This window comes from Heterocephalus glaber, unplaced genomic scaffold, assembly GCF_053883595.1.
Source record: "Heterocephalus glaber isolate CG9 unplaced genomic scaffold, H.glaber_assembly_v1.0 deba00001600, whole genome shotgun sequence".
NCBI classification, from domain to species: Eukaryota; Metazoa; Chordata; class Mammalia; order Rodentia; family Bathyergidae; genus Heterocephalus; species Heterocephalus glaber.
Genome location: NW_028258372.1, coordinates 38,827,826 through 38,854,163, shown reverse-complemented (window position 1 = coordinate 38,854,163; position 26,338 = coordinate 38,827,826). Strand labels below are relative to the sequence as shown.

Sequence of the window (26,338 nt, the reverse complement as noted above, 5' to 3'; positions counted from 1 at the left end):
CTCTTTCAGTGCAGGTGGGAGTGGGAGTTGAAACTCATGCCTAGAAACTGAAATTCCAGCCTTGATACTGTCACATCATTAGTAATCTGTATTACTTTAGGCAAACCCCTCGACTTTGCATTTCCAATTTTTTTTTCTATAAAATAATAACAGCACCCTTCTTACTCCCTCATAAAAGTAGGGACTCTGTGGGGTCCACGGGAGGACACAGATGTGGAAGTGTTTTGACGCTCATTACTGTGTTTTGCCATACTGCATATTCCTACCGCCACTATGAGTTTTCCCATGAATACAGGAAGGCAGGCAAATTACCTGCACACTTTGCCAAGAAGACTCTAATCCCGGCATTATCAAAGTAAAGTTTCAGTTCTTTGACCCTGCCTCTTCCAAATCAACTGAAGCACCTCTGCTGGCCCTCTCTTTCATGCATGCTCCTGCCCCTGCAACCTACTAGAATCGAGAACTCAGAAACTCATTTCAATAGGACTTGAGAAAATGTCACCCCAGGGTGGTCTCATGATATTTCACCTTTCCATCTCCTCACTAATACCCGGTACTGAGCCTGCAGCCTGGGTGAGACTTGAAGGCCTTATTACTATAATGAGCCTCCAAAGGAGGGAAGAAGCTATACATATGGCAATGGATTTCATTTCACTGCTTAGTAGTTCAGAACTCTGCTGCATTGTTCTGTTTCGGTTTTAATCGCACAAACAACTGGTTGAACTTTCGTGATTTCCACATTGAGAACTCTATTCCTTAGGAAAAAAAATTGGACAAGGCAATTTCACAGCTGCAACATGTTATGACTGACATCTTAAGGGAGTGTCAAGAAGTGGAATTGTAGAAATCAAGGAGGAAAAAGCCTCATAAACTTCATTCTCAAAAGAAAGGGAGAAATGAACTGTGTTACCTGATATTCACTTGAAGTTAAAGAACGATTAAAAACATATATGAAAGTATCATACAAATACAAGGTTTAACAAAGCCTTATCATTTTAACTCCCTGAACCTCAGCTTCTTAATTGCTAAATCTCCAGCTTACCACAGTTTGATGTTAAGACAGCTTGGACAAGTACAATTGAGTACACTTTTTCTTAAATATTACTTCCTACAGTCTATGACAGGAATGTGTTCAAGAGGAAGGAAGCGTCAGAGGGCACCAGAGCAAGGCTCGCTACCAGTGAAGGGTCTCACACTGAGTCTTGCCTGAGCTGCTTTGCTTCCAGCTCCATGAAAAGTGAGTCCTCCCCTCTACTTTGTTGATAAGTGGTGTGAACTACATGCTGAAATAAGATGATTTCTCCAGGGGACTATTAAAAAAGGGCAAAAATCTCTCAGTCACTTTGCCAGTTTGGCTTAGTTATCTTTCCTTCGGGGAGGGGTCAGCAAGCTTTTCTGTAAAGGGGCAGATAGTTATCGCAGGGCCTGCAGGCCAGAGTCTCTGCTGTAAGTGCTCAGCTCTTCTGCTGTAGCAAAAAGCAGCCACAGGCACAATGATAATACATAAAGAACTTTATTTTTGGACACTGCAATTTGAATTCCATATAATTTTCGGGTGTCACGAAATAGTCTTTTGATTTCCTTTTTGACTACTAGTATGGCTTATGGGCCATAGAAATAAGCCAAAGTCTGCCATCCCTACTATAGAAGGTCATGTTCTAGGCAAAGGCATTCTTCACCGTGGCAGTCTCTGTTGGTAGGAAAATGTTTTTTGGAAGTTAACTTTTCACAGGGAAGTCAAGTGTGCTGAGAAGGCAGAGTGCTGTCCTCCATCCCTCAGCTGCAATTCTGGGCTGCACTGTAGTTGCTCAATAGATCCTTTTTGCATGGTTTAGGCCATGTGCCTAACAAAGAGCTAAAACTCTGTGCCAAATATGCAGGCCGCTTATAATCATACTGGGGAAGGACATGGACTATGGAACCCAACATAGTTGGTTGAATTTTGACTCTACCACTTAATCCAGTGACCCAGGGCAAGTTACTCAATTTGTGACTATATTTTTAACATATGTACAATAGTTCTAGGGAATCAATGAGAAAAAACATCTAAAGCACTCAGCACAGACGCTAATAAATGACAACTACATATTATCATGGTTACTAACCACTGGGAAGATGAGATCTGGTTTTTGCCCCATATCCTAGAGGGAGACTAAAAATAACTGGCACAGCTTTTGGGATCTCTACTTTGGCCTAAGTCAAAATTTATTTATTTATTTTTTTGGTGCTGGGGATGGATCCCAGGGCCTTGTGCATGCTAAGCATGCCCTTTACCACTGAGTTCCCCCGCTTCCAGGCTTTTCCAGGAATCTTGAGGCTCATTTTAAAGAAGGAGCTTTGGACTTAACAGTGGCTGCTCACTGCCAGGCCATGGTAGCACCTCTCTTTCAATTTTCTTTCTGCCTGTGATAGCATCTGCAGTAGGATATTAGCTCAGCCCTTACGGTAATTTGGGTGCTTTGGTTCTAGTGGATATTAGTTGCCAGCTACTGACCCTGAAGGCAAAAGCAAATAGGCAGGAAAAAGAACAAGCCCTGGTCAGGACTAATTAGATTGTTGTTGAAAATTAAAAACTCATTTCAGGGGAGTGGTGACCCCGTCACACTATCTTGGGATGGGAAAATAAGCTGTCTGTGAGCTTGTCTTTCAGATCCACAGCTAGGGGAAGGTTTGCCAAACACATATTTTTGGTTCTCAGTTGAAAATAAATCTCTGCTCTCTGCTTCACTGCCTGTCACCTCCTTTGTAAAGCTGGCCCCTTTAGGGAAGACCTCATTATTTGAGGGTCTCATTTATATATAGGCTATATTCTACCTCATAGTGCACATACTCAGGATGGGGAAGGAAATATCCCTAGGCTCAGAGATTTGTGACAGAGATGACAGAAATGTCTTCCAAGGAGGAAGAAGAAAGGAAAGACTTGCAGAAGGAGGCAAAGAATGTTTAAGCAGTTCTGCTCCAGCAGTGGGACAGAGGATGTTTCTGCTCATAGCAGAGAGAGGTCAGGGCAGCTCGAGCCTTCAGTTCTAGTCCTCTTCATCTAGCAATGTTGTCACATGCAGGAATTTAGTTCTGTCTGGTATCCAAATGGCTGTGGTTCTCAATCCTGGTTGCACAAAAGAATCAACAGGAGAGCTTTAAAATAATACTGATGGCTGGGCCTTAACCCAAACCATTGATTCTCAGGGTGGGCTCAGGCACTCATATGTACTAACAGCCCCCACATGGTTCTGGGGTGCAGCCAGGGTTGAAAGCCTTTGCTCTTGGTTATCCTTGGCTCAACCATAGTTTGGAATCCAGAACCATCCCAACTGCTGCCAGGGTTGCACTTGGTTACTGTTGACTGAGAACAATCTCAGTTTGGCAAAGACCTCCTTGAAGAAATATGTGTGCATGTGCGTACACAGGTATGCACCCATGTGTATCTATGTGTAGTAAGTGAGGAAATCCCTATTCAGTCTCTAGCAAAGAGAAGGTAAGGTGGTGATCTTACCAAATACACTGCTGGCCCACGCAAGTCTCCCCACTGCCTCCCTTGACCTAGGCCATTATGTCCCATTCTGTGGTCTCAGTCCTGTCTCCTTCCATCTCCAGATGACCAAGTTTTATAGGAACCTACACATGGAGGCTTGGGTGAAGGGAATGCGCACAGGGTTTCTGGGACCAACAAGAAGAGTAAACCTGCCTGGAGTAGTGGAGGAGGAAAGTGAGGTGAAGAGGAAAGGCAAGAACTAGAGCTCCTGGGTGTCCGAGGACTCGATGGACTGCGAGAGTCTGGCCACCACTCGGGTCAGGGCTCTGTTCTCAGCCTGCAGTTGCTCGTTCATCTGCTTCAAGGTTTGAATCTGTTTTAGCTGGTGGAGGTTCTGCAGAGAGTGAGACATGGAGGGGACAAACAGACAAGACAGACAGACAAGACAGACAGACAAGACAGACCAGAGGAGAAAAAAGTAGGACAAAGAAACCACGTGACTTTTTGTTTTTGTTTTTAGTTTGCATGCAAGAAAGGAAATGAGAAAGGCAAGAGTAATGAGAAATTCTGTATGGGGAGGGCATGGCATGCAACGGAGAAAAGCACTAGGAAACAGAGAGCTGTGTCTGTGATTCTTGGCTGAGGTCTAAGTGTGCTGAAGGTCAAAAGCACATCTGGATCATTTCTGAGAATGATAGCCCACCATGTGGTTTAGGTCCCTCTCAACCAGATTCACATGGCTGAGCCATAGCCTCAGGGACCCTCCTTCACTGTCATCTGGACTAGAGTTGAGGATTCGGAGTGTTCCTAAGTCCAGATGCTGCCCATCACTCCACCCCCACCCCCTACTCAATCCCCTACTCCCATTTGTTTTCTTTCTGGATTCTTCTTCTTCTTTTTTTTTTGTACCGAGGATCAAACTCACAACCTTGTGCTTGCGAGGCAGGCACAGTGCCACTGAGCTAAGTCCTGGGGCATCTGGATTATTTTTTTTTTAAAAAAATAAAACAAGAAAAAGTAAGAGAGAGTCTTATTTATGCATTTCTGGTATATGGCATGTATTCTTCAAAAGGGTGAAATGATACATACCAAAATAGTAACTGGACAGAGACTGGACAGCTTTCTAAGCTGCTTAGTTACAAAGCTTCATTAACCCTGCCAGTTCTTCTCTGCAATCTAGGGGGCTTGTCCAGGATTCTGGAACTGCTAACCTGCTTCTGATCTGCTATATGTGATTATATGCACCACTAGGTTCACAGTTAACTGCTCTCTATGTCCTCGTTCAAGCTGTGGTGTTTACAAAGGGCTCATATTCTGAACAAAAGTGGAGAATTTATGAATGTCTAGCGATAATGCAGTTCGCGGGACTATGTGCTAATGTGCCAATCTGGCCCACAGTTTTCCTAATACTACATATTTCATAAGGGACTTAAAATCTTCAATAAATGAGATTCTGCCTACTATGCTACATATCTTTCCTAAGTGAGCATCTACACTGACTCTGAGACTGAGACCATCTACTCTTTGGGAGGAGGGAATGATTCGTTATGCAGACAGGGTTTTGTCAATGAGGATGGACAATCCTGTGGGTCAGAATGGTGACAAAAAGGTCACCAATTGTCACAGAAAAGTCTCTTATACAATAAGAAGGATGGAATGAAAGATTAGCGGAGTAACAGTTTGGGAGTGGAGCAGTGGGAAAATGAATGGTAGCATAAGAGAAAAAACAGTGAAAAGGAAAAACAAGCAGAGACAAACTGCTGAATAGCTTTTTCCCCAAAGAGGGAGAATGACCACCTTGGAAAAAAGGTAGGGCAGCCAAACAGCTCCATGTAGCCATTGGAAGGTAGAGACTGGGCAATCCTCTCTGCCTACTCTAAGCATTTTGGCCATGAAAGGAATAGGAGATCATGGTGCAGCACATGGAAAAGTTTAAAGAGGGGAGGTACTGAATCTAAGAACCAACTGAAAGTCCCTGGCTTTCACCTTCATTGGTGCTGACATTGAACTAAAGCTTTCAACACAATCATTACTGTTACATGAAGTGAGTATTAAATACAGGGAATATTAAAGATAAGAACCATGAAAGTGACCCAATCTAACATGTGAGTACAAGTAGACTTAGGTGGAAGAATTTGGAAATTATCACCATGAAGGAGAGAGTCAGGAAACAATCTGGTGGACTATTAATATATAGGAAGCAGTCTTGAAAACAAGGCAGGGCAAGAAGATGGGGAGGACAGCAGGTCACAGAGCAGGGTTGGGAAGGCAGAACTTAGGTGCAAGAATGGAGTGGTATTTCCAGAGTAAGCAAAGTAAACCCTCAGGACCACCTAAAAGGGGTTGGCTGCTGGGCCTCTCTCATGCAAGGCCCTTGGAAAGGAAGGGGAGAAGGTCTGGTAAGGGGGCTGGTACTGAATGGGGGATGCAGTAGAAAAATAATCAGGTCAGATGAGGGCACATCCCAAGGCCGAGTGCAGGCCGAGCACAGCTCACACTGACATGCACACCTGTCAGAAGCTGGCATATACCCCTGCACCAACCCAGGACTGGGTGGAATTTCTCCAGGGCAGGAAATTTAGAAATACTCACCTTTCCAGGTAAAGGCCAGAAAGGCTCAACCCATCTCATAGCCACAGAGCCCCACATACGTCCAGTGAGCCTGTCTCAGGATTCCCCATTTCACCTGGCCTTTGTATTTTATTTGCCAGGGTCAAGAAAACAGGCTTGCAACTACTTTTTGTCCTTGAACACCTAGAGGATCTTTTAACGGTTCACAGGAAATCGACCCCTCAAACTGATGAGTCCCTGTCGATTGCTCCAGGGAGATGTGTGCACCTGTACAGACTGAATATGCAAAGCACAGAGACCAGCGGTCCCAAGCTGCACTGGGTTAGATTCATAAGGCATGACCTGCATTATTGGCTGGCGCCTAGTGCAGAGATTCTGGGCACTAACCCCTCTAGTAAAGGTGCTCAGCATAAATGATAATCCAGATGAAGAGCTTGAGACCTAAACATTTTCTTTGATTCTTTTAGGACCAGTCACACCAATTTGAGAATAGTTTATCTACATCTGACGTTTCCCTGTTCTAAGAAGTCACAAACACAAACATCACAATGGTATAACCGGGAGGCTCTGGTGCTCCTCCCTCAGCCCTGCAGGAGGAGCTGGATGGTTTGCAAACCCGCCAATTGGCTCCAATTTGAGCAAACTGTGTTTAAAGGCTTTACAGCCTGTAGGCATTTCTTCTCCATTTAGTAATGGAGAATAATAGCAACTGACTGAATGGGTGGAATTTTTAACTTTAAAAGAAAATTGCAAAACAGCTTACCTACTGGTTTAGGGCTAAACAGTCATAATCTGGCTCTAATTCATAATTTAACCAATTGATTTTAAAATTGCTTTAAAATGGCTTCTCACTGGAGACAGCAAACACTTCCCTATATTATAATCCTTATTGAGAACAGCAAAGAACTCATGGCCTAGTTTAAGAAATCATACCTGACAGGGTACGACGCGAAACAGGTAAGCCTGTCTCAATCCAGAGTTGACAGTGACTAGGACAGGGAAGGGCTTCCACACTTGCCATTTAGAATGAGAACAGAAGTAAAATACTTCAAGCTCTCTACTCAAGCTCTGTCACTTTCTAGGTGTGTGTGCATGTGTGTGTGTGTTGCAGTGGTCTGTATGGTGTGCACAGAGTTCCATGACTGGTGGGCACAGGCTGGCTTTGGGCTCCTGGGTACTCACTGGAGCACCAGCTGTGGCCTCATTCACATGCTCTAGATCAGCATTCAGGTCATTTCCTAATGAGCATTACTGACAGCTACCTAACAGCAGAGTACAGACAGTATAACTCAGGGGGATTCAAAGATGGAAGAGACCCCATGCAACCGGGGGCTGTGGATGTGCGTCATTGAGAACTGCTTGGAAATACTAACATTCTGCCTTAGGAAGAGAGACTACTTCTGTATGGTGAGGTGGATCTGGAAGAATCAGAAGATGGACAAGTTTAATGGCGCTAGGGTACTGTCCTATAATCTTAGGAGAATCTTCTCAATGTTCTGAATCAACACAGAATATTTGAAATGTTTGAGAGATAAGCATATATTTCTGAGAATTCTACTGAATATTATCAGTTATAACTTTGGGGTGGAAAGTAGGAAATGCCAGACAGTGCTTGAGATTTCTCCTTCACTTTGGAATTATAAAGAGTAACAGGGTTATGAGCACAGGATCTTGTGAAAACTATGACCTTGTCAGGTCCTAAAATGCTTCTTTCAGTAAATAACCAAATTTCTTAGGCCATTGGAACAATAAATACATCTCCTACAAAGTGTCCCAATTACATATTAGAAAGGTTTTCTCCCAGAAGACTTGGGATCAGCCTGATACTGTCCAAGGGCCTCTGCTTTCTAGCTGAAGAATTTGTATCTCACCAGGTAAATCCAGTAAAATACGATCCCTGAAGAAAGAAAAGCTGAGCAAGTGCTACATGATTGTGGCATGATGCCATGTGGCATCACCCACTGCAGAGCTCAGATGCTCCTAAATCATATACGAGTGGCTCTACATTCCCTGATGCTCTCTATGTAGCCTTCCTTTGGGAAGACTGCCAGGTCTCAGCATTCAAAACTGCAAAGAATGGCAAGTGGCAGTTGTCTGTTAAAGAGGCTAATGAAGGTGATGATCACTGCAGGTCATGGTGAGGGGGACAAGAAAGCAGTGAATCTGGTAGCCTGTACTTGTTCTAGTGGGAATGTCATGCACACTGGAAATCTGCTGGAGAAATGGACGGGGGCAGGAAATCAATATGTGAGTAAATTTTCACTCTGCTGCAGAATGACTCAACCTCTTTCTTCCTGCAAAAGGCTGGGTTAGGGAGGGGAAACGGGAAGAAAGCCTCTGCCATGCTCAGGCTTTCCAGAGCAAGCACCTAACAGAGGCTCTGCAGAGCTGGAAAAGATATCCTGGCCTTTTCATCAAGCCTCTCCAGGGTGAAGCTGTTACTTAGAAAGCCTCAAAAGTTCAACATGGGTTTGTCTCCAGTGTGCCCAGATCTCCCTTGACCAAAGGTGGCATCTGTTCCCGGAGGCCAGCAAGGTGGCCATGGTGGATGTCGTGTAGGCTGACAGACCCCAGGAAGTGGCTGAGGAAAGATGCTCATCTTTTCATAAGGAATCTCTTCTTGAGCTTGTTGTGAAATTCAGAGGGGACAGGCCTATACTCAAGGATCCAGTCTCGGCAGGCACTCAGAGAATAGGCATACAAAGAGAGAAAAAAAGCTCTTCATACCTTCATCTCTTCCTCCATTTCTGACATTTTCCGTTCCAAGGCTCGCCTCTCCTGTTTAGAAACAATGAGCCTATTGAACATGTAATAGATTTAAGGCAGTCACAGTGCTGCCTCCTAGCTGCCATGTGATCGGCAACTTCATGGTCAAAGGGTCTCTGTACTGACTCCAGCAAACCTCACTTGGTTGTGGGCAGTCTCCAGTCCTGCCCCTGTGGAGTGGAGTGGAGTGGAGTGGAGTGGAGCTACTTACTTCACTGATGAAAATCACAGGACCTGAGTCTCTCATGAGGAAATGAGAAGATATGGGGGAGGCAACTTGCTAACAGGCAAACAGACCAGGGCACTCTGGGTTGCTCTCTACAAGTTAAAGATTTCATGGAATTTCAAATGACTCCAGGTGACCAGGACCTTTGCTCTTTTTAACAAAAACCCATTATTACTTTTAGTAGTACTCTCCCCAAATTCCTAGGGAACTTAAACTCTCATGATGGGGAGCAGTTGGTGAGTAGGGATGTAGACATCATTGTCCTCAAACAGCACCCCTCTCTGGGTATCTCCCTTTCCCATCCATTTCTCTCTCTCAGCAACTAACTCTTAATTTAGCTTGAACCCAATAAGTAGTCTTGGACCAGATGAGCTATCAAGGAGGTTTGGTTACAGGCCAAGGGAATGAAATATAAAACTTAGCTGCTTTCCAAATTAAACAGACAATTTCAGAAGAGATGGGAACATACTACATCCCTAGGGTCAAATCAAAGCTAGGGTTCATCAATAAATCTAATTGAGCTTTCCGAATCCAAGAATGTTAACTCTCAGAAAAATATGCTAAGTGCAGTTGGGAGGAGGTCAGCAATCGAACCAGAAATCCTCTCCTCAGTGAGAGAGGGGGCAGAAGACCCTTATGACTCATGTCTCAAGTCACAAGACTTAAATCAATGGCAGAAAGTCCTGGTGAAAGCTTCCTCTTTCTGTTCAAGGTGATCAGAAAGGCAAAGAGACTTTGGACATGCACGGGCCCATGTGTATATGTGTGCGTGAGACAGAGATATGATTTATAGTAAACCAAAATACATTATGGCTATGTTCATGTGTGCAGTTCTGCCTAAAGGCAGAACAATGTCTGAGATGACCTCCCAAGGACCTTCTCACCCTGACTGGACTATGTACAAAGTACTGACTATCTGAGAAAGCCAAAAGACTAGCAGTCAAATTATTGTCAAGAGTCAGACAAAAAGAATTTATCATCAAGCTGGGAATGGAATGTGGCAGAGCTGCTGCCTTAAGATAAAGTTTTTCCATTGGCATGAAAAACAAAGCTAGAGAAAGTCTGAAAGAAGGGATCAAACAGGAGAAAAGCATGCACATACCCGTTTCTCCGTCTCCAGCACTGATGAGCGATCAGAGGTCTTCTCCTGTTTCTGCTGTGCAAATGGAAGGAAAACACTTGTTACTGGAGCTATTTCAGGTCTAACAGAAAGTTCACTCCTGCTCAGTTTCGCCACTGGACATCCCGAAATAGATAGCAGGGCTTTGAGTTTTCACTTTAGCAGGGGTCCCAGCAAAAAGATTCTGATAGATCATTAAGCCTAAAATTATGATTTTTTTTGTACTGGGGATCGAACTCAGGTGCTTGCGCTTTTGCAGCAGGCGGCGAAACCACTGAGCTAAATCTCCGGCCCAAGCCTAAAATTATTATCTCTCTCAAGTTTGCAGGGTTCCCACTAGGGAGGGAAAGGCAGCAGTAGTAGTCACTGCAATTTAAAACACTCACACACATGAAGACATTACCTGCAGCACATGGACACCTGACACATACAATCTCTGTTTCTGTCTCTCTTGGTCTTCAATGCCAATACCCCACACTGTAACATCCCTCTTCCCTCCTTTTTTTTTTTATGAGTAATATCAGAGAGTAAAAATCAGAGAAGACAAGAAATGGATCGAGATTCCTGAATCTGAAGGCCTGAGCAGTCTTCTAAACAATCCTTCCCTCCCATTCCTTCCCTTTGGGCATTAAGACCATTTCCCTTTAGAGCAGTGCTCTTCACATGTGCCCCTTCTTGGGAGCCCCTTCATGGCACATGCCCTGCTCTGAATGAGCAGTTTTACTTTTACCTGCTTTATTTATGCACTGGGCTTTCAGTTAAGGGAAGATTTTATTTGAATATGAGATTTAGAATGTATATTTTAGATCACTTTTGACTTAAAAAGAAATTGAACTCAGGGGTATATTTCTAGCCCTTTTTATTTTTTACTTTGAGACAGGGTCTTGCTAAATTGCCCAGGCTGGTCTTGAACTTGAAATCTTTCTGCTCATTCCATCATCTGCTCACCCCATCAGGCATGCACCACCTGACTCACTTCTGACTTTTCATTTAAAATTTTCAGAAGAGCTAAAAAAAAAAAATTTGACCAAACCTAAAAAGCAGACTAACCTCAGGTAACAATCCTGCTTTAAACAGGGGAAGGGAAAGGAACTCTAAGAAACTTGTGTTCTTGACATTATACAACTGGGCAATTCAATAGACATCTAATAAAGGACTTTAAGTCTGCCTAGTATTATACCCGAAAACATTTAATAAATACAAAAATGATGCTGGTCTTCTTGCAGAGTTTGTTTTTCAAAAAATTAAGGAATAGCCAGAACTAATAATAAAACTTGAAACTCTGGCTCCTGTCCTGGGCTTTCACCTCCTGTTCTGAAGGTTATGGCTGTCTGCCTTTACACTGCATCAAGTGTGAAGCAGAATGAAACGAAAAATACATCAGTATATCCTGTAGTTGGTTTATATTGTTGTAAATCTCTCTTTCCTAAGCCTGAAAAACTAGAGAAATGCTGATAATTTCACTATCTTCAAAATTCATGTACACAAAGAACTAGTTTTACTGTTTGCCTTTTGTTTAAAAATTTTTTTTTTTCTTTTCCAGAACTGGGGATCAAACTCAGGACCTTGTGTTTGCCAGGCAGACGCGATGCCACTGAGCTACATCCCCACTCCATTTTGTTTTAAATGTTGACCCCTGTACAATTTGGGTGGATCTTTTATGTAAAAACCCTGTGAGTGTCCATGTGGTACCTGTCTCAATACAAGCGTGTGACGCTGAGAGGCCCTCTCTCCACTGTTCTACCAAACAACTCCATTTTTGGTAAATAGAGACTTGGTTTGTATAGTCAGTTTTTTTCTGAATTTCAATAACTTGCATTTGGCAAATCCAAGTGTATTCCGACACACCCAGCAAAGCACTTGGCTGCAGGGTAAATGCTGCTCCCCAGTGCCTGGGAAAGGCTGATTTTGTTTTTAATGCCCTCTGTGCATGTCAGTGTCAGCAGCCTCTTAGGCTGCTTGCTGCTATGAAGTACAGGCTGCCAGAAAGGCCAAGAACCCTGGAAGGTCACGAAATAAGCTATCAGAGCTTCTGGTGAGGAGAGTGGGGAGCAGGCGAAACTGGGTTCTTCTGCTCCTTAAATTCTGTAAAACAGCCCCAAATGAACAGATGAGAATCAGTATAAGATCAGTATTCACTGACCTTTGCCAATACATGGCACTATTCAGAATGATAATTAGCCCCAGATACCTTCTGAGGATCTGCTGTAGCAAATAAGCCATACTGCTGGCTCAGTATACTATGGCTTATCTATTTAGTCCATTCCCTGCCTTATGGAAAGGTTATAACTGTGAGTGTCTGTATTTTTTCTTTTAGATTTAGAGACCTACCTTTCTTGTTCCTCAAAATCACTTTAAGCCCAGTTATTATCCATGTGTTGCAGTAGGTCTCAGAAAGGGCCAGTAAGAGCCATGCTGGGCTAGGAGGCATCTCCAGGCCGCAGAGGCGGCCTCACGCACACTGACAGGCAGCTGTCAGAACAGGCCAACCACTCTGAGTAGAGCCGGGTCCTCCTCTGGAAACTGTGGGTGTCCTGCCTACCTTGCTGGGCTCCCACACAGTTCTGCAGCACCATCTTCCCCACCTTGGCACCTTGCTCATCCCATGCCATAGGAACTGCTCTGGAGAGAACTCAACAGCCTGTGCCCCACCAAACCCCATGTGCTAAGACTACATAAGCCAACATCTTAGTCTTTGCTTTTGGATTATATCATATTATCAGATTAACCAGCCATCTCTGCTTTTCATTTCATGTCTTCCTCATGGAGTTGTTTTTACCTCAGTTCAAATTTGTAACTCTCAGTCCCCAGGCATTCCAGCAAGGCAGTAATTCAATAGGGTTCCTGTTAACTCCACAGTAACCCGAGACAGCAGCTGCTTTGGCTTTCAGCTGCAGGTTCTGGTTCACTGGTGATGAGGTCACTACCCCAGCATCCTCTAAAGAGTCACCTAATTAGATCAGGCCTGGCAGTGAGAGAAAATGGTTTGCCTCATCTTTCTGCTACTAGCTCCCTGCCCAGGCCGAAGGAAGTGATGGCCTGGGGAGACAACACATGCTCCAGGATGGAATCTTTGCTTCAGGACCTAATCCTAGGTTCCAGTGCCGCCTCTGCCAGATGTGTTCTGGGCCTAATTTTGCTACCTCTCTGTACTTGGCTACAGTGTTCTGCTCACCCTTCTGCGAGGTGATGTGCAGGTGACCGGAAACGAAGTGCAAAGAACAAGGACAAACTGAGGACTGATCCTGTCACACTTGAATACTGAGAAACATGCAGACCATATTATTAGCGTTCAGACCATCAGGAAGTGTTTTCTGAACTGTCAGTTCTCAACTTTACCACTGCCTAATGTGAAAATCAAATTCGAATCTAAGAAGCTTCCCTCTTACTGCCTCTGAGGAAGTCTGATTTTGACTCTTATCTTGAATCCTATCCCTTAGATCCCTGGTCCAGTTTGCCTCCTTCCACAGCCTCACCTCTGGCTGCGTTCTTTTTCCTTCTCCTTACCTGGGCCATCTTCTCAAGCTTGGACTTCACATCTGCTAGCTCTAGCTGGGCCTCCTGAAGCTTTGATTTCAATTTTTGGTTTTCAGTCAGGGCACTCTCATACAGCTGGAGAAGAGGAAAGCAGAATCAGGTCACTAGGCAGGGCACCCCGAATTAGCACTCACACAGTTTCATCACGAGGAGGCCTGGGCCTCTCTGCCTCGAACCACAACCTACACTAGGTGGAGAAGACAAGTCTGAGGACAGGGCACACTCAGCCATTGCTCTCTGGTTTCTCGAAGGTGATGATCCCAGGTGCTGATCCTCCAACTTCAAAAACAATAATCTCTGGGAGGAAAAAAAAAGTCATCCATTTTTTCCTATGGAGCATTTGCACCTCACACAAAACAGAATTTTTTTTAGAACCAGCCTAGTGTGTGCATATTGCTTTTCATCAAGTCCTGCTTAACAAAAACATCAACAAAGAAAAAATTTCCTTGACCAAAGGTGCCCTCCACCCCCATATCCCAAGCACCTGAAAGGGAAAGTTTTCAAGGATCTAAGTGTAAGAACCAAAGGAAGTGGATGAAAAGTGATTTAAATTTCTCCAAGTCCAGGTGATAATGATGATGATGATTTAAAAAAAAAAAACAAGAAGCATTAAGTTGCTCTTCACAGGACCTTGTTTAAATCACACATTCATTAAAAAATAATAGTCTAACAAATGATTCTCAAGGGCTCAGACAGCAATTTAATTTTTATTCTCCTTACAATTCTTAATTTCTTACTTTCCCCCATTCCTTTAAATATCCAATTTTAGGCATATACTTACTACAATAAAAGCAACATGCAAAGGGGTCTTTATTCAGCTGGTGGAAAGGCTAAGCCAACCAAGACGCCTCCAGTGAATTCATTGTTACTCAGGTGCCTCTTTTTCCTGCTTACTCTGAACTATGCTCATTTTTGCATACTGGGGCAGGAGGCTTAGAGGTTTACATATTGTAACCCAAGAACAGGGGAACTGAAAAAAGATCCTACTTTTTTATAATCCTTGTTGCTGTCCTCTTCCACACGGCTGGTCAGGCTGGCTAGACGAGCCTCCCGGGCCTCTCGACGGGCCCTGGCTGAGGGCCGGTCACTGTAAGAATCGCTGGTGGCAGGGTTACTACCTCCTGATTCCAACCTGTGAGATAGAATGTCAAGGGTAAAAATTGGTTTTGAGAACAAATTAGTGGGGGCAAGAGAAAACTTCAGGGTAGTATGTGCTTTTCTAGGAAGTACTCGACAGCCCTGGCCAGAAACAAGCACAACATTCCTTCCCTGAGTCTCTCGGCCAACATTCCCAGAGCTCATGGCTGCTCCACACAAGCCTGGAGCTTGGGGAGGGGCACCGTCATTTGCCAAGAATGGAACTTATTTGAAAAACTGGTGGTTTAGATTCATATGCTGACTTAAACCTCAGAGCTTTTCAAATTAGTTCGGGATTGAACAGCTTCCCTAAAGAGTGTGCTTTTAAAAGCAAAACTTTTCTTGGATCTCAGAGGCTCTTGGAAAATGATTACGATGAACTGTCAATGAATCAGAAACAGATGGGCTTGGAAACTGAGCTGAAGGCTGACAGGGGAGGAATGGCAATGGGGCATGGTACCTGTGCTTTGACAGTACACTACAGGTGTGCTGGAATCCCAACACTCCAGGGGTGCCCCCACGGTGCCTGAACAGCTGATTTTCTCCCTCTTCTTTGAGTTCCCTGTCAACCTTGTGCCTGTGATTGGGATGTCTACATCTAGAACTGGGCTCTTAGAGTTGGTGGTGGTTTCATTTCTAGTAGTGGTAAGTTCATTAGAGAACCACTCTCTCAGCCGATTGTTTAAAGTGTATGACCATCACCCCAATCCTTAACCCTGGTTTATATTTTCCTGGACATTGCTCTTCAGAAACTAGAATGAGGCCCATGAGAAAGTGCTGTGTACAAACCAACCAAACTGGATGGTGTGCAGTAGCCCAGCTGCGGAGCTCACAGCTGCTGTTTGTGTGGTAGCTGGTGTCAAAGCCAGGGTGGGTGGGAGCTGAGATAAAGTATTAGAAGAGGCAGAGGAGCAACAAGGGATGAGGGAGGAGAAGAGGAGGTGATGCAATGAGCTCCTAAGGACACCAATGGCTACTTTTCTCTTACAGAGATGCTAAGTCCCATATTTTTCCTAGCATTCTTTCTGATTAATAGGAATCTTTGTATTGACTTTTCTGGTTAGAAAGGTATTACATTAAGTGATACCTAAGCGTCTACTCCATAATCCTGCCCAAGAAATAAATAATAACAGTTTAGATCATATCCTTGCAGGGTATCAAGTACAAAAATATGTTAAAATGTTTCTGTACATAAAATCAGATACATATGTTGTCCAACTCCTTTTCCTCCCTATACTTACCACTTATGCATATCTTATCATCTAAGTAAAAATAAGTTTATCTCATTAAAAAAAGTAACTGTACAGCCCATTCCATGGTTGGATGATAATTTAATCCTCAAATGATAGACACATGTTGTTTCAAATTTTTAGCTACTATAATGAGCAGTCTTGTCTGCTCACTGGTGCAACTAATTACTTTCTTGGGATAAATCTCAGAAGTGTAACTATTTGGTCAAAAGCTAAATATATTTTGAATGCTGGCACATGTATATACTGCCATACTGCCTTGCAGGGGCCTAATCCTTTCCAATTTTGTTCATTTTAATATCTTTAAATCATTAAGGAGGTTTAATATCTTTGGTTACTCATATTGTTTCTGCAAATTCATAATAGCCCTTGTTTAGTGGGGTAATCATCTTTTGTTTTGGTTATGCTGGGGAAGCCTCCTACATAGTAGAACTTTTATAACTGTCTAATATAGCCTACAAATTGCTTTTTCTATTTCAGTTTTTGTCTCTGTTCACAGTATCTTATTGGCAGAGATTTAAAATTTTATGTAATTAAAATTTGTAATCTTGTACCACCAAATTTTACAAGACTACAATTTTCTGCTAGAAGTAAGTTATCCTCAGCTGGTGCCTGGTGAGAGGGCAAGCAGAACAATACATATAAAATTTAGCATATATTAATAAGGTAGAACCAGTTCAATTGCCAAACAAATTATGGGGAGACTCCTTTGTCCTGTGTTATCCCTTAACTACCTCTTCCTCCAATCCTTGTCTTCATTTCTCCATCAGAGGAATAGCGGGAAAAGCAAGATTCAAACATTCAGTTACACAGCTGCTATTATTTTTTATTTAATTTCTTCTTCAGGAAGATCAGTTTTGTATCCTTCAATACTAGGTAAAAATTGCAGAGGATCTTCCCCCCAAAATGGTACCTTTTCTTAGTTTTTTAGTAATTGTAAATTAGGTCCTTAATTCATTTGACAAACTGCTACTAAGTACCACTTAGGTGTAAGGTATGAGGTTGGATTTTTGTTGTTGTTGTTGTTTTTTGTTTTTTTAAGACAGAGTCTTGCTATGTAGCCCAGGAAGGCCTTGAATTTGTGGCGAGCCTCCTTCCTCAGCATCCCCCAAGTGCTGGGATTACAGGCGTATGCCACCACCCCTGGCTGGATTCATTATTAAGGACAATACCTAACCTCAATCTCAATTCAGGCTTCAACTGGGCAAGGAACCCTTCCTCCAACCATCAGAATAGGGCAACTGCCTTCTCTTTGTGTTCAGAACACCTGTCCATACTTCTAAAAGGCACTTTGTACATCCTACTGAAATGATCTTCCCCTCAGTGATTCATAAGCTGATTACCGGCAAAGACAGTGTCTTATTCATGTTGTTTCCCTGGTGCTTAGCATGTTGTCTGGTACTGGTGCTATAGGAAAATTGATCTAGTGTAAATATACAAGGTAAATTGAAAAGAAGAGAATTTGGTGACAGAAAAGTGACTTAAAGCTATCCCATTCTTCGGGCAGGAGATAATAGAAGTTGGAATTGCTGTGGTGGTTGGGGAAATGAAAAGAAAAGGATGTGAGGAACATTACTAAACTATTAAATAAAACCAAATTTAATTAGTCATACATTCTCTCACAAATATTAAGCATGCATATAAAATGGGGAAAGTTCTTACCTAGAAAGTCTTTCATGCTAGAGAGAGGAGACAAAAACAAAACAAAAAAAGAAAGAAAAGAAAACAGCATTAGCAAGGGACTAATTTTAATTTCCATTTATAAATGAACTTTTCAAATCAGATGGCTCAGCTTCACAGCTGGAGATGGGGGTGCAATTTAAGAACAGCAATTCAACTGACTGTATACTTGGCTTCTTGGCTTTAGTTCATACTTCTTTGTATTCCGCAATTCACCAGATGCGAGGCTTTTGTGACATGTTTTAAAACTGTAAGCCAGCAAAATGCAAAATGATCAAAAATTAACCTCCTCCTTCCTCCCAACTAGCCAGGCAGCCTCGTATTCTAGGAATGACTCTACCGACTTTCTGTGCGATACTGAGCCTCTCTCAACCTCAATATTCATAGGATTTTCTTCCAGGTCACGATCCTTCAACCTTCCCTGAGTAAATACTGCAATTTACAAATATGAAAATCAGGACAGTGCCTGGCTTCTCCGTTTTTCACTACGGTGGATGGTGAGAGAGCTGGGAGAAGGAGGCAAAGTCCCAGCCTAGTCCCTAGGGTGCCAGCAAGATTGAAAAAGAAAGTATTTTGAGGCCCTGGAAGAAAGAAGTTTCATAGATGCAAACTGTAAGTTTGGTCACTGTAAACAAACAACCAAAAGTGGTTATATTATTTAATCCCTTTTATCTCCATTCTTTAAAAAAGAATTCAGGCAAATAATTGATTTGAATGTATTTATTTCCTCTTTTGAGGTGTTAAATAATAACAAAATCTTCAGGGACAGACAACAGAAGAAAGAAAAGAAGCAGAGTCCAGTCATCTACAAGATGCATAATGAACCCTGGGACTACTGAGGAGTTATGCAACAGCACTGCTTTGTTAAAGCCTTGAGCAGCCCCTGAAGTCACTGGTGCGTCAGTCAGCACGGCGGCCTGATGGTCCACACTCCTAAGCTGTCCAGGGAAGACTGGTTCGATTGTGCATCCAAAAGGTGGCTTTCCCCCACAGACCCCCTTTGTAGTCAGGGGCTATACTTATCAGAATAATTTGGCACACTTTTTCAAAATGCACACAAATGTGCACATCCCACCTTACGTCCTGGAGCCTCCAGTAGGAGGTCTGGAGCAGAGCCTTCCCACTGCATCTTTAACAAAGCCCCAACTGACTCAAGAAATAGCCCTGGGTAAGCATCATTGGACTAAATGCACATTTTTGAGTGTGGAGATATGTTCCATTTGGGATGAGAGAATCATTACAGAAAGTATGTAGTTTATTTAAAAAATTTGCATACCTTGGAATTCTTTGAGAATCCTGAAATTTAGAAATCTGGAATTCAGGATAATTCTGAGCATTTTTCCTGCCCCACATTTATACATTTATTCCTGATTTCCAGGGAGAGTCCTACACATATCTCACACTGTCAACGACTATCAAACCTATAAAGTTTCTTCCTCTTACTTGAAGTCTTTTTTTTTTTAAAGGAAACTAAATTTTATTCATCTCTCAAGAATTACTTTTTATAGAAGGATGCTTCAAGAGTATCACAGAGAAGATGGGCCATTGGCTACGACCACACAATAGCTCTGTGGCAAGGTCAGCCTTGTAGTATCTGGATGAATTGAAATTCACAGCCCAGGAATATGGCACCTAGTGACATATCGATTAATTGTGAATAATTGAAACTAAACTTCATACTGGGAAATGACAAGAGGCTGCTCTATTTAAAAGCCCACTGTGTGTAAAACACTGTGCAGGAGGCATGGAGGAAGAAGCCAAACAGCTGCATGACGAGCCAGAAGAGCACTGTGACCATAACTAGGGAGCTGAGCCGGTCTGGAACACTACGGAAAACATGCAGAGAAGTGCTACAGAGATAACAGTGCTGACTCCTGGCCTCCAAATAAGGAAGCTTCCAGATAACCCCCCCACACACATACATTTGTGGTAGTACCAGTAACCGAACCCAGGGTGCTCTAGCACTGAGCTATATCCTCAGGCCTTTCTATTTTTTTTTGGTTTTTTCTGGTACCAGGGATCGAACTCAGATCCTTCCCCTTGCAAGCCAGGCAAGGCCTTTCTATTTTGAGAAAGGGTCTTACTTATTAAGTTTCCAGGATGGCAGTGGACCTGGAATTCTCCTGCCTCAGCCTCCTGAGTAGCTGGGAATACAGGTGTGTGCCACCCTGCCCAGCCACATATATATTTAAAAAATATATATTGGTATGAGGGTTCCCTAAAATGTGTTAGCTGTGATACATCCTCTATCTTATTATCAGTTATATCCTTAGTGCCCACAGGGCTGGGACATAAGTGCTCAATAAAGTAAGCTGAACTGGATTGTTCAATTTTCTGAGTGTGATGGCCTTGGCTCACCCTGGGTTCTAACTTCTGCCCTGACATTATCTAGATGTGAGACCTTGGGGCTGTTACCACTGACTATTGGTGAGAATTAAATGTGATAACTATGAGGAAGTACACTCTTAAGATATCAGCCCCTCATTCCTCCTTTTCTAGTTTTAAAGGTACTACATTGGTTGTTGATGGTGGCTAGAGTGGTAAGTTACCTTAGTACCTTTGACCAAGGAGACTGAGCTCATATGCAGTGAAATAAAATAATAATTTGGGAGGCCATTTAATTTCTCTCTTCGCTTCTGGGCAGAGCAGCTTTAACACATTCTTGCTGGCTTGAGGCATCAGTGGTTCAGAGCCACCTGGCAGTGGGACATACGAATTATGGCCCTGGTGTGAACGTGTTAAACACATCAACATATGGGAGAACCATTCTGAACATCAGTACAAAGATGGGCTTTCTACATTCTCGCTTAGCCTCCCCTGCAAATGCCTCTCTTCTTTTGTCCAGTTTCTTCTTTGTAAATATCTTGCTGGGTAGGATTTAACTAAATGTTCAGCTTGAAATTTTGCTGTATAGACCTTGGCAGCTGCATTTGTAGTAAAGAAACAAGTTGTTCTTCCTTCTAAAACACCAAAATTAGGAGTTTTCTAGGCATCAATCTTAGCAATTAAATATATCCAAGCATGCTAACATTTCCAATGATTTTTCTCCTATAAGAAAGACTTAGTTAACTCTTTTCATTTAGGATGTTCTAGGAGCATAATGAACTCTTTATGCCCTGTCACTACACCCAAGAAAGTTTTCAGACAGATACGTGCCTGTACGACTGTGTGCAGTGAAGCTTCACCGAGGTCAATATAAATACAAACACTTAAGAAATAGGTTAGCACCATCAAGTAGTACCCAGAGAAAGCCTCTGAGATCCCTGGATATAAAAAGGCATATTCCCCCAGGCTTTGGGAGGCTTAATTTTCCACAGATGAGGGAATGTGGAGCAAGTTAATGTTCCTGGGGCTGTAACTGTGTCTGCCGCAGCAGTTCGTGCCCTTACAGACTTCTGCACGGGTTTCCTGCAGCCATCTAAGAAGTTGATGAATGACAGTCTTATTTCTGCCCACCAGGAGTAACTAAAAGCAAATATCACAGTCTGTTGCCATCCTTTTTAGGCATGTTAAGATTTCTTGTTATCAATTTCTTTTTAGGTGACCTTTTATAAAAATGTGCAGGTGATGCATGATCCAACAGACAAGGCAGTCGACAATTCACCCAGATCCCAATATCAGAGCAAAGACAGCTTCTAAGCCAATCCTTGATCTTTCCCTACTACCTCTAACACTGCCCTCCAGCTTTTCCTGACTTTTGGAATTATATGGAATCCTGTTTTATTTAATTTATTTATTCATTTTTCTGCCTTCAAGGACTAACCTTAGAAATGTTCTGGGAAGGTCAACCCAACCAATTAGAGGAGAACATATCAACTTCCAAAAGCCACAGAGGTTAGTGAGATTTAGATGTAGTAGAGAGTACGACAGTAACCTGAATGCAAACAATATTATTTCAGAAAAAGAAGAAATCTGGAAAAAGGAGATGGTATTCTCACAGCTTAAAAAAAAAGTGTTCCTGTAAGTTTTTAGCTTAAAATGAGTATCCTTATAGTCTGCAGGATTTAGTATCTAATTCCCCAGCTTCTGATAAAGTGGTCTGGGTTTTTTATTTTTTTGGTACCGGGGATCAAACTCAGGACCTTGCGCTTGCCAGGCAGGCGGTGAAACCACTGAGCTAAATCCCCAGCCCAGGTCTGGGTTTTTAGATCATACTTCTTAATTGATCTTCACTGGTGGAGTACCTCTAGAAACTATTTTTTTCCCTGATACCCTATATAATTGGGGTTTGATGAACAAACATTGGTTAGATTTAGGAAAAGAGAAATCTGAATTTCCTAGGTGAGGAGCAGAGTGGCTGAGCTGGTGCAGAATTTTCCATCTTTGTCCTGCTGTCTTTCAAACTAAGCGCAGTTCGATTGTTAAGAATGACACTGCTTCTCCTTCTAGAAAGTTGACTGCCAACCCTACATAAAATCCAGAGATGAGGTGGAGTGGGAGTTTGGCCAAGCGGTCTCTGGGGAACAGTGAGCCAAGAAGAGACATCAGAAGAGGCAAACAGAACCCAGGCCAGGGAAATGAACACTGAGCGTTCTCCCAGAGAAGAGGATTTAAGGGGTCAGTCTGGTGAGCAGGAAGTAAGAAGGAACAGAACACGGGGCTTAGGGACCATGGCCAAGGCTCTGATCCTCTGGAGCCTGAGAATGTGAGTTCCCTTACGTGTGTTCTAGGAGTGGCCCTGTTCTCTCACCCTCCATCCTCTGCTTGTTTTCTCTCTTTTAAAAACAGAACACTGTCTACAGCCATACCACCCTGAAAGTGCCCGATCTCATCTAAAAACAGAACACTTACTCTTCGTCTGCTCTTTAGGATCTGAATAGCTTATCTACACGTGATGACATTATATATTTTAGAAAAGGCGCCACTCTTCTATCCAATTTGCAGGTTAATACACAATGTAGTGTGTCGTATGTTCTGATCAGGAAGTGTCAGAGGGAGCTATTGTAAGTGTTTTTGTAAAGACCATGTTGCTCTACCTTCCACTGCAGACAGATGAATCATGGCCATTAAGATGGAGCGCTCTGGTGTGTGTGAACTAGATAAAAATTTTTCAGAGAAGGTATTACTTTCACAGCTCTGATGGCCCAAGTGGGTGCAACAGATATTGTGAATGGGATCCTGGAGCAGAAAAGACTAAAACCTGTTCAAAAATCAGTACGGATACAGACAGCTGAGGCAAAAAGAATGATTAGTTGGACAGAAAATGGTTTTAAAAGTGTCCCCAAATTAAGGAGCAGGCTCCTTCCTGTCATACCTCTTGAAATACTCCTGTAATAATCTCATTGCTTGAGTCTGTTTCTAATAAAAGAACACAGTGAAGATCGCCATTAATTCAGATGGCAATCCTAGAAAGGGATAGGAACTGGCTGGTTTTAATTTGTGAAAAGTGTTGGGCCCTCAAACACTAGATGATGGCTTAGAAAAATCCCACAAAAGCTTTTAACTTGAAAGTTATCAGGAGTTTAGGAAGGCACATAATTAAAGCCAAACTCTTTCTACCAAGTTTAAAATAAAACTGTAGCTCTGGAAAGCTGGGCCCAAGGGAAAGAAATGAGACCAAGTCACATGTCTACTACCAAGGCTGAGACTGGCTTAACTCATGTTCCTTTAGAGCCAGGGCCTGACCTCACAATGATGGGGAAAAAAATCTATTTACCAAGCAGAAGGAACATTTTATGTCATGTTCTTGTGCACTCGCTGAGCCAGGGGAACAAACTGAACTATCTTGGGATGGCTACAGAGCACCAGCCTTTCCCTTCAGAGGTCCCAGATTAATGATTGATAAGGGAGAAGCCAATGATGGAGCAAGTCTGCAGCAAGGACTGACACACCTATCACAACCCAAGTTAACTGCAAAATAATACAACATCATAATTTTAGAACCATTCTGGTTTCATATATACGTCTAAGAGAGATAAAGTGTTTCTAGCCTTCTACTGTAGCCAAACAGGATTCTTAGGATTGAAATGATGAGATTCTACCAGTCTCTAGCTTTGATACAGGTCTTCTTGAGCCTACATCCTTAGTGATATATGTGAGGATTTTGCACAATTTGGAAATACATGAATGGATGGAATAAGAACTTCAAGATTTATGTGACAAAGATGTGACAGTACAGGACAGTGACAATAAGCCTGTATTATTTTCATTCCATTTCACAAAACTAGTATTTACTTAATATCATCAAAATGTCAACTGTACTCATTTTCTAAAATACCCACTTCTTATCTCCAGTTCTGTAGGTCACATGCTGACCAGTTCTGGGTTCCTTGTTCAGCTCTCAGCTGGCTGAAATCGTCTCTGCTGACAGGGCTCCTCTGGGGAAGGGTCTGGGCAAGAATCTGCTTTCAAGCTCCTTCAGGTTGTTAGCGGATCCAATTTCCTGTGGCTGCTGGTCTGAGGTCCCCATTGCCTTGCTGCTGCCAGCTGGTGACTGCTCACTGCTTGTAGGGGCCCCACATTCCTTCTCACTCAGTTTCTTTCCTCTTTAAACCAGCAATGGCACACTGAGTCCTTTCTACGCTTCAAATTTCTTGTTTCCCCTTCTGTCATCAGCCAAGAAAGATCCCTACCTGTACAGGTTCATGTGATTAGATCAGGCCCACCCAGAAAAACCTCCCTATCTTAGGGCCAAGCGTGGCTAATAACATGACAATCGTGGGAGAGATTACCGTGTCATAAATATAGGTTCCTGAGATTAGGCCAGGACATCTTTGGGTAGATATTTCCAAATACCACAAGGATTCCCCTTCAACACCACCACCACCAACATTCTCCCTGCTGAAATAAAGTAAACAAAAAACATGGTCTAGTTTATCTGTAACATCCTGACTATGCACATTGAGAACCAGAGCAACGCTGAAAGCACTGTGTTATGCAGGGAAAAAGTGCACATCTATGTGAGCAGGCACATGTGTGTGAGATATACTTCCAATCAAAAATTAGCAACCGTTAAGTCATAAATATATTCATCACATTATACTCCTTGATTTATTTGTCTCCACTAATTACTTAACAAATGTAGAAAAACAAACAGGAAAGTCAAATACAGTCCTTGTATTCAGTTTATACTATAAACTTCTGAAAACTCGAATACACCAGGTTGTAACTACCCTATCAGGTTTTTGTTTGTTTTGGTGCTGGGGATTGAACCCAGGGCCTCGCACATCTACCCCACAGTTTAATATTGTATGAAGAGATCAAGTGACATCACCTCGCGTACAACAGCACATTTAATTTATTTTAAAAGAAAAATGATCAAGTTCATTATATGATAAAAATACTTATCTTTTGTTCTATCTATCAAACTAAACATTATTATGATTTTACAGCTGTTAGTTTCTGCCCTATGTAGGCCTATACCTCCTCTTTGTGGATATTCTCAGCTTTTGAAGAATCTCTGTATTTTTTTTTGAACTCACAAAATGTACTTACTGTAGAAGGAAATATATGAAATACTAAGACCTCCATCAAACATCTGAGGCAGGTCATTTTATATTTAAGGATAATTCAAAAAAATTATCCATAAATACACCTGCAGGCTCAGGCACGCTCTCTACCTAGCTGTTCGTGTACTATACAGTATTATGATAAAAATGGCAAGAATGAGGAGCTCTAAACATTTGTCTCTGGTACACAGTCACACTTCTCACACTGTCATCTATTTTTGCTTTCCCCATGGCTTGGAGTTTTAGGTCCACAGTGGTGTATACGATACCTACAACTATACAAAAAATGGGCCTCAGCGAACACATGAGAAAGGAAGCCTGATTACTCTCCCAAGAATGTTATTAGGAAATGCTACATAAAATAGTGATAATTTTTTAAAAGGCCCTATTTAGGCCTTGAACCCCACTCTTTTGAGTTTCTGTTTCTCTAATTGAGTTTCTAAGTTTCTCCCCATAACACTCCCAAGGCTCAGCCACAGATATTGTTACCAACCACCATTATACCTCTGCCGGCAGCAAGGTTTCCATGCCCAAAGCCTGGAAGAACATGGAGATTTTAGTATGTAAATGTCAGTCTCGTAGCCTGTTTGGATGGTCATTTAACACTTACTTGGACCAGGCTGTGAACCAAAATCTTTGCTAAGAGAGATAGCGAGGTTCTCTTGACCTCACTTTTCCAGAGGAAATAAATACTTGGAACCTAATCAACATAAGGTAAAGCTTTTTATTTCTAAATAGTCCCACAGAAGGTCTTGGTTCTTAGTTTTTTTTCTGTCCCCACAGAAATCAAAATATTAACTCACTTATTTTGGAGCTATGGCTATACTAGCAAACTGTAATAAAGAGTAATTTGAATTGCCTAGGGAAAACCTATGGTTGCCCTTTATTTCAGAAACAGGATTCTCTAGTGTGTAGTCTCTGATTCCTTTCCACTTGGCCAAACAGGAGGAGCAGAGAGTTCAAATCTAAAAAAAGGAGCAGTATGCAGTCCCTGGGTTTAGTTTAAGAACCTATGTGTGCTCAGCCTTGTGGCTGTGGTATTCTTAGAGTAATAAAACCTGATTACAAAATTGAGAAGTAAAGATAAGCACATCCATAATGAGAGATCAGTGCCAGAAAGAGAATGTTGGG

The 26,338-nt window shown here is 42.4% G+C and overlaps 1 protein-coding gene across 20 annotated transcripts in view; it reads right to left on the bottom strand.

Moving 5' to 3' along the window:
• Positions 1–26,338, bottom strand: part of Ppp1r12b (protein phosphatase 1 regulatory subunit 12B) — a 230,773-nt gene that overhangs the window by 28,128 nt on the left and 176,307 nt on the right. For 12 of the 20 annotated variants that reach the window (XR_015444224.1, XR_015444222.1, XR_015444223.1 and 9 more), the window contains 6 exons: positions 17,742–17,758; positions 14,680–14,824; positions 13,663–13,767; positions 10,138–10,191; positions 8,771–8,821; positions 3,686–3,866 (listed from right to left, as the gene is read on the bottom strand). Coding sequence is in view for 15 of the 20 variants with exons in the window: in XM_021242352.2 (XP_021098011.1) it covers positions 3,732–3,866; positions 8,771–8,821; positions 10,138–10,191; positions 13,663–13,767; positions 14,680–14,824; positions 17,742–17,758 (507 nt within the window). In the remaining 5 variants the exon portion in view is untranslated. Of the gene's footprint in view, positions 1–3,685; positions 3,867–8,770; positions 8,822–10,137; positions 10,192–13,662; positions 13,768–14,679; positions 14,825–17,741; positions 17,759–24,430; positions 24,540–26,338 lie in introns of those variants that run through there. The other 8 variants (XM_087193895.1, XM_021242354.2, XM_021242356.2 and 5 more) reach the window with 5 other exon arrangements.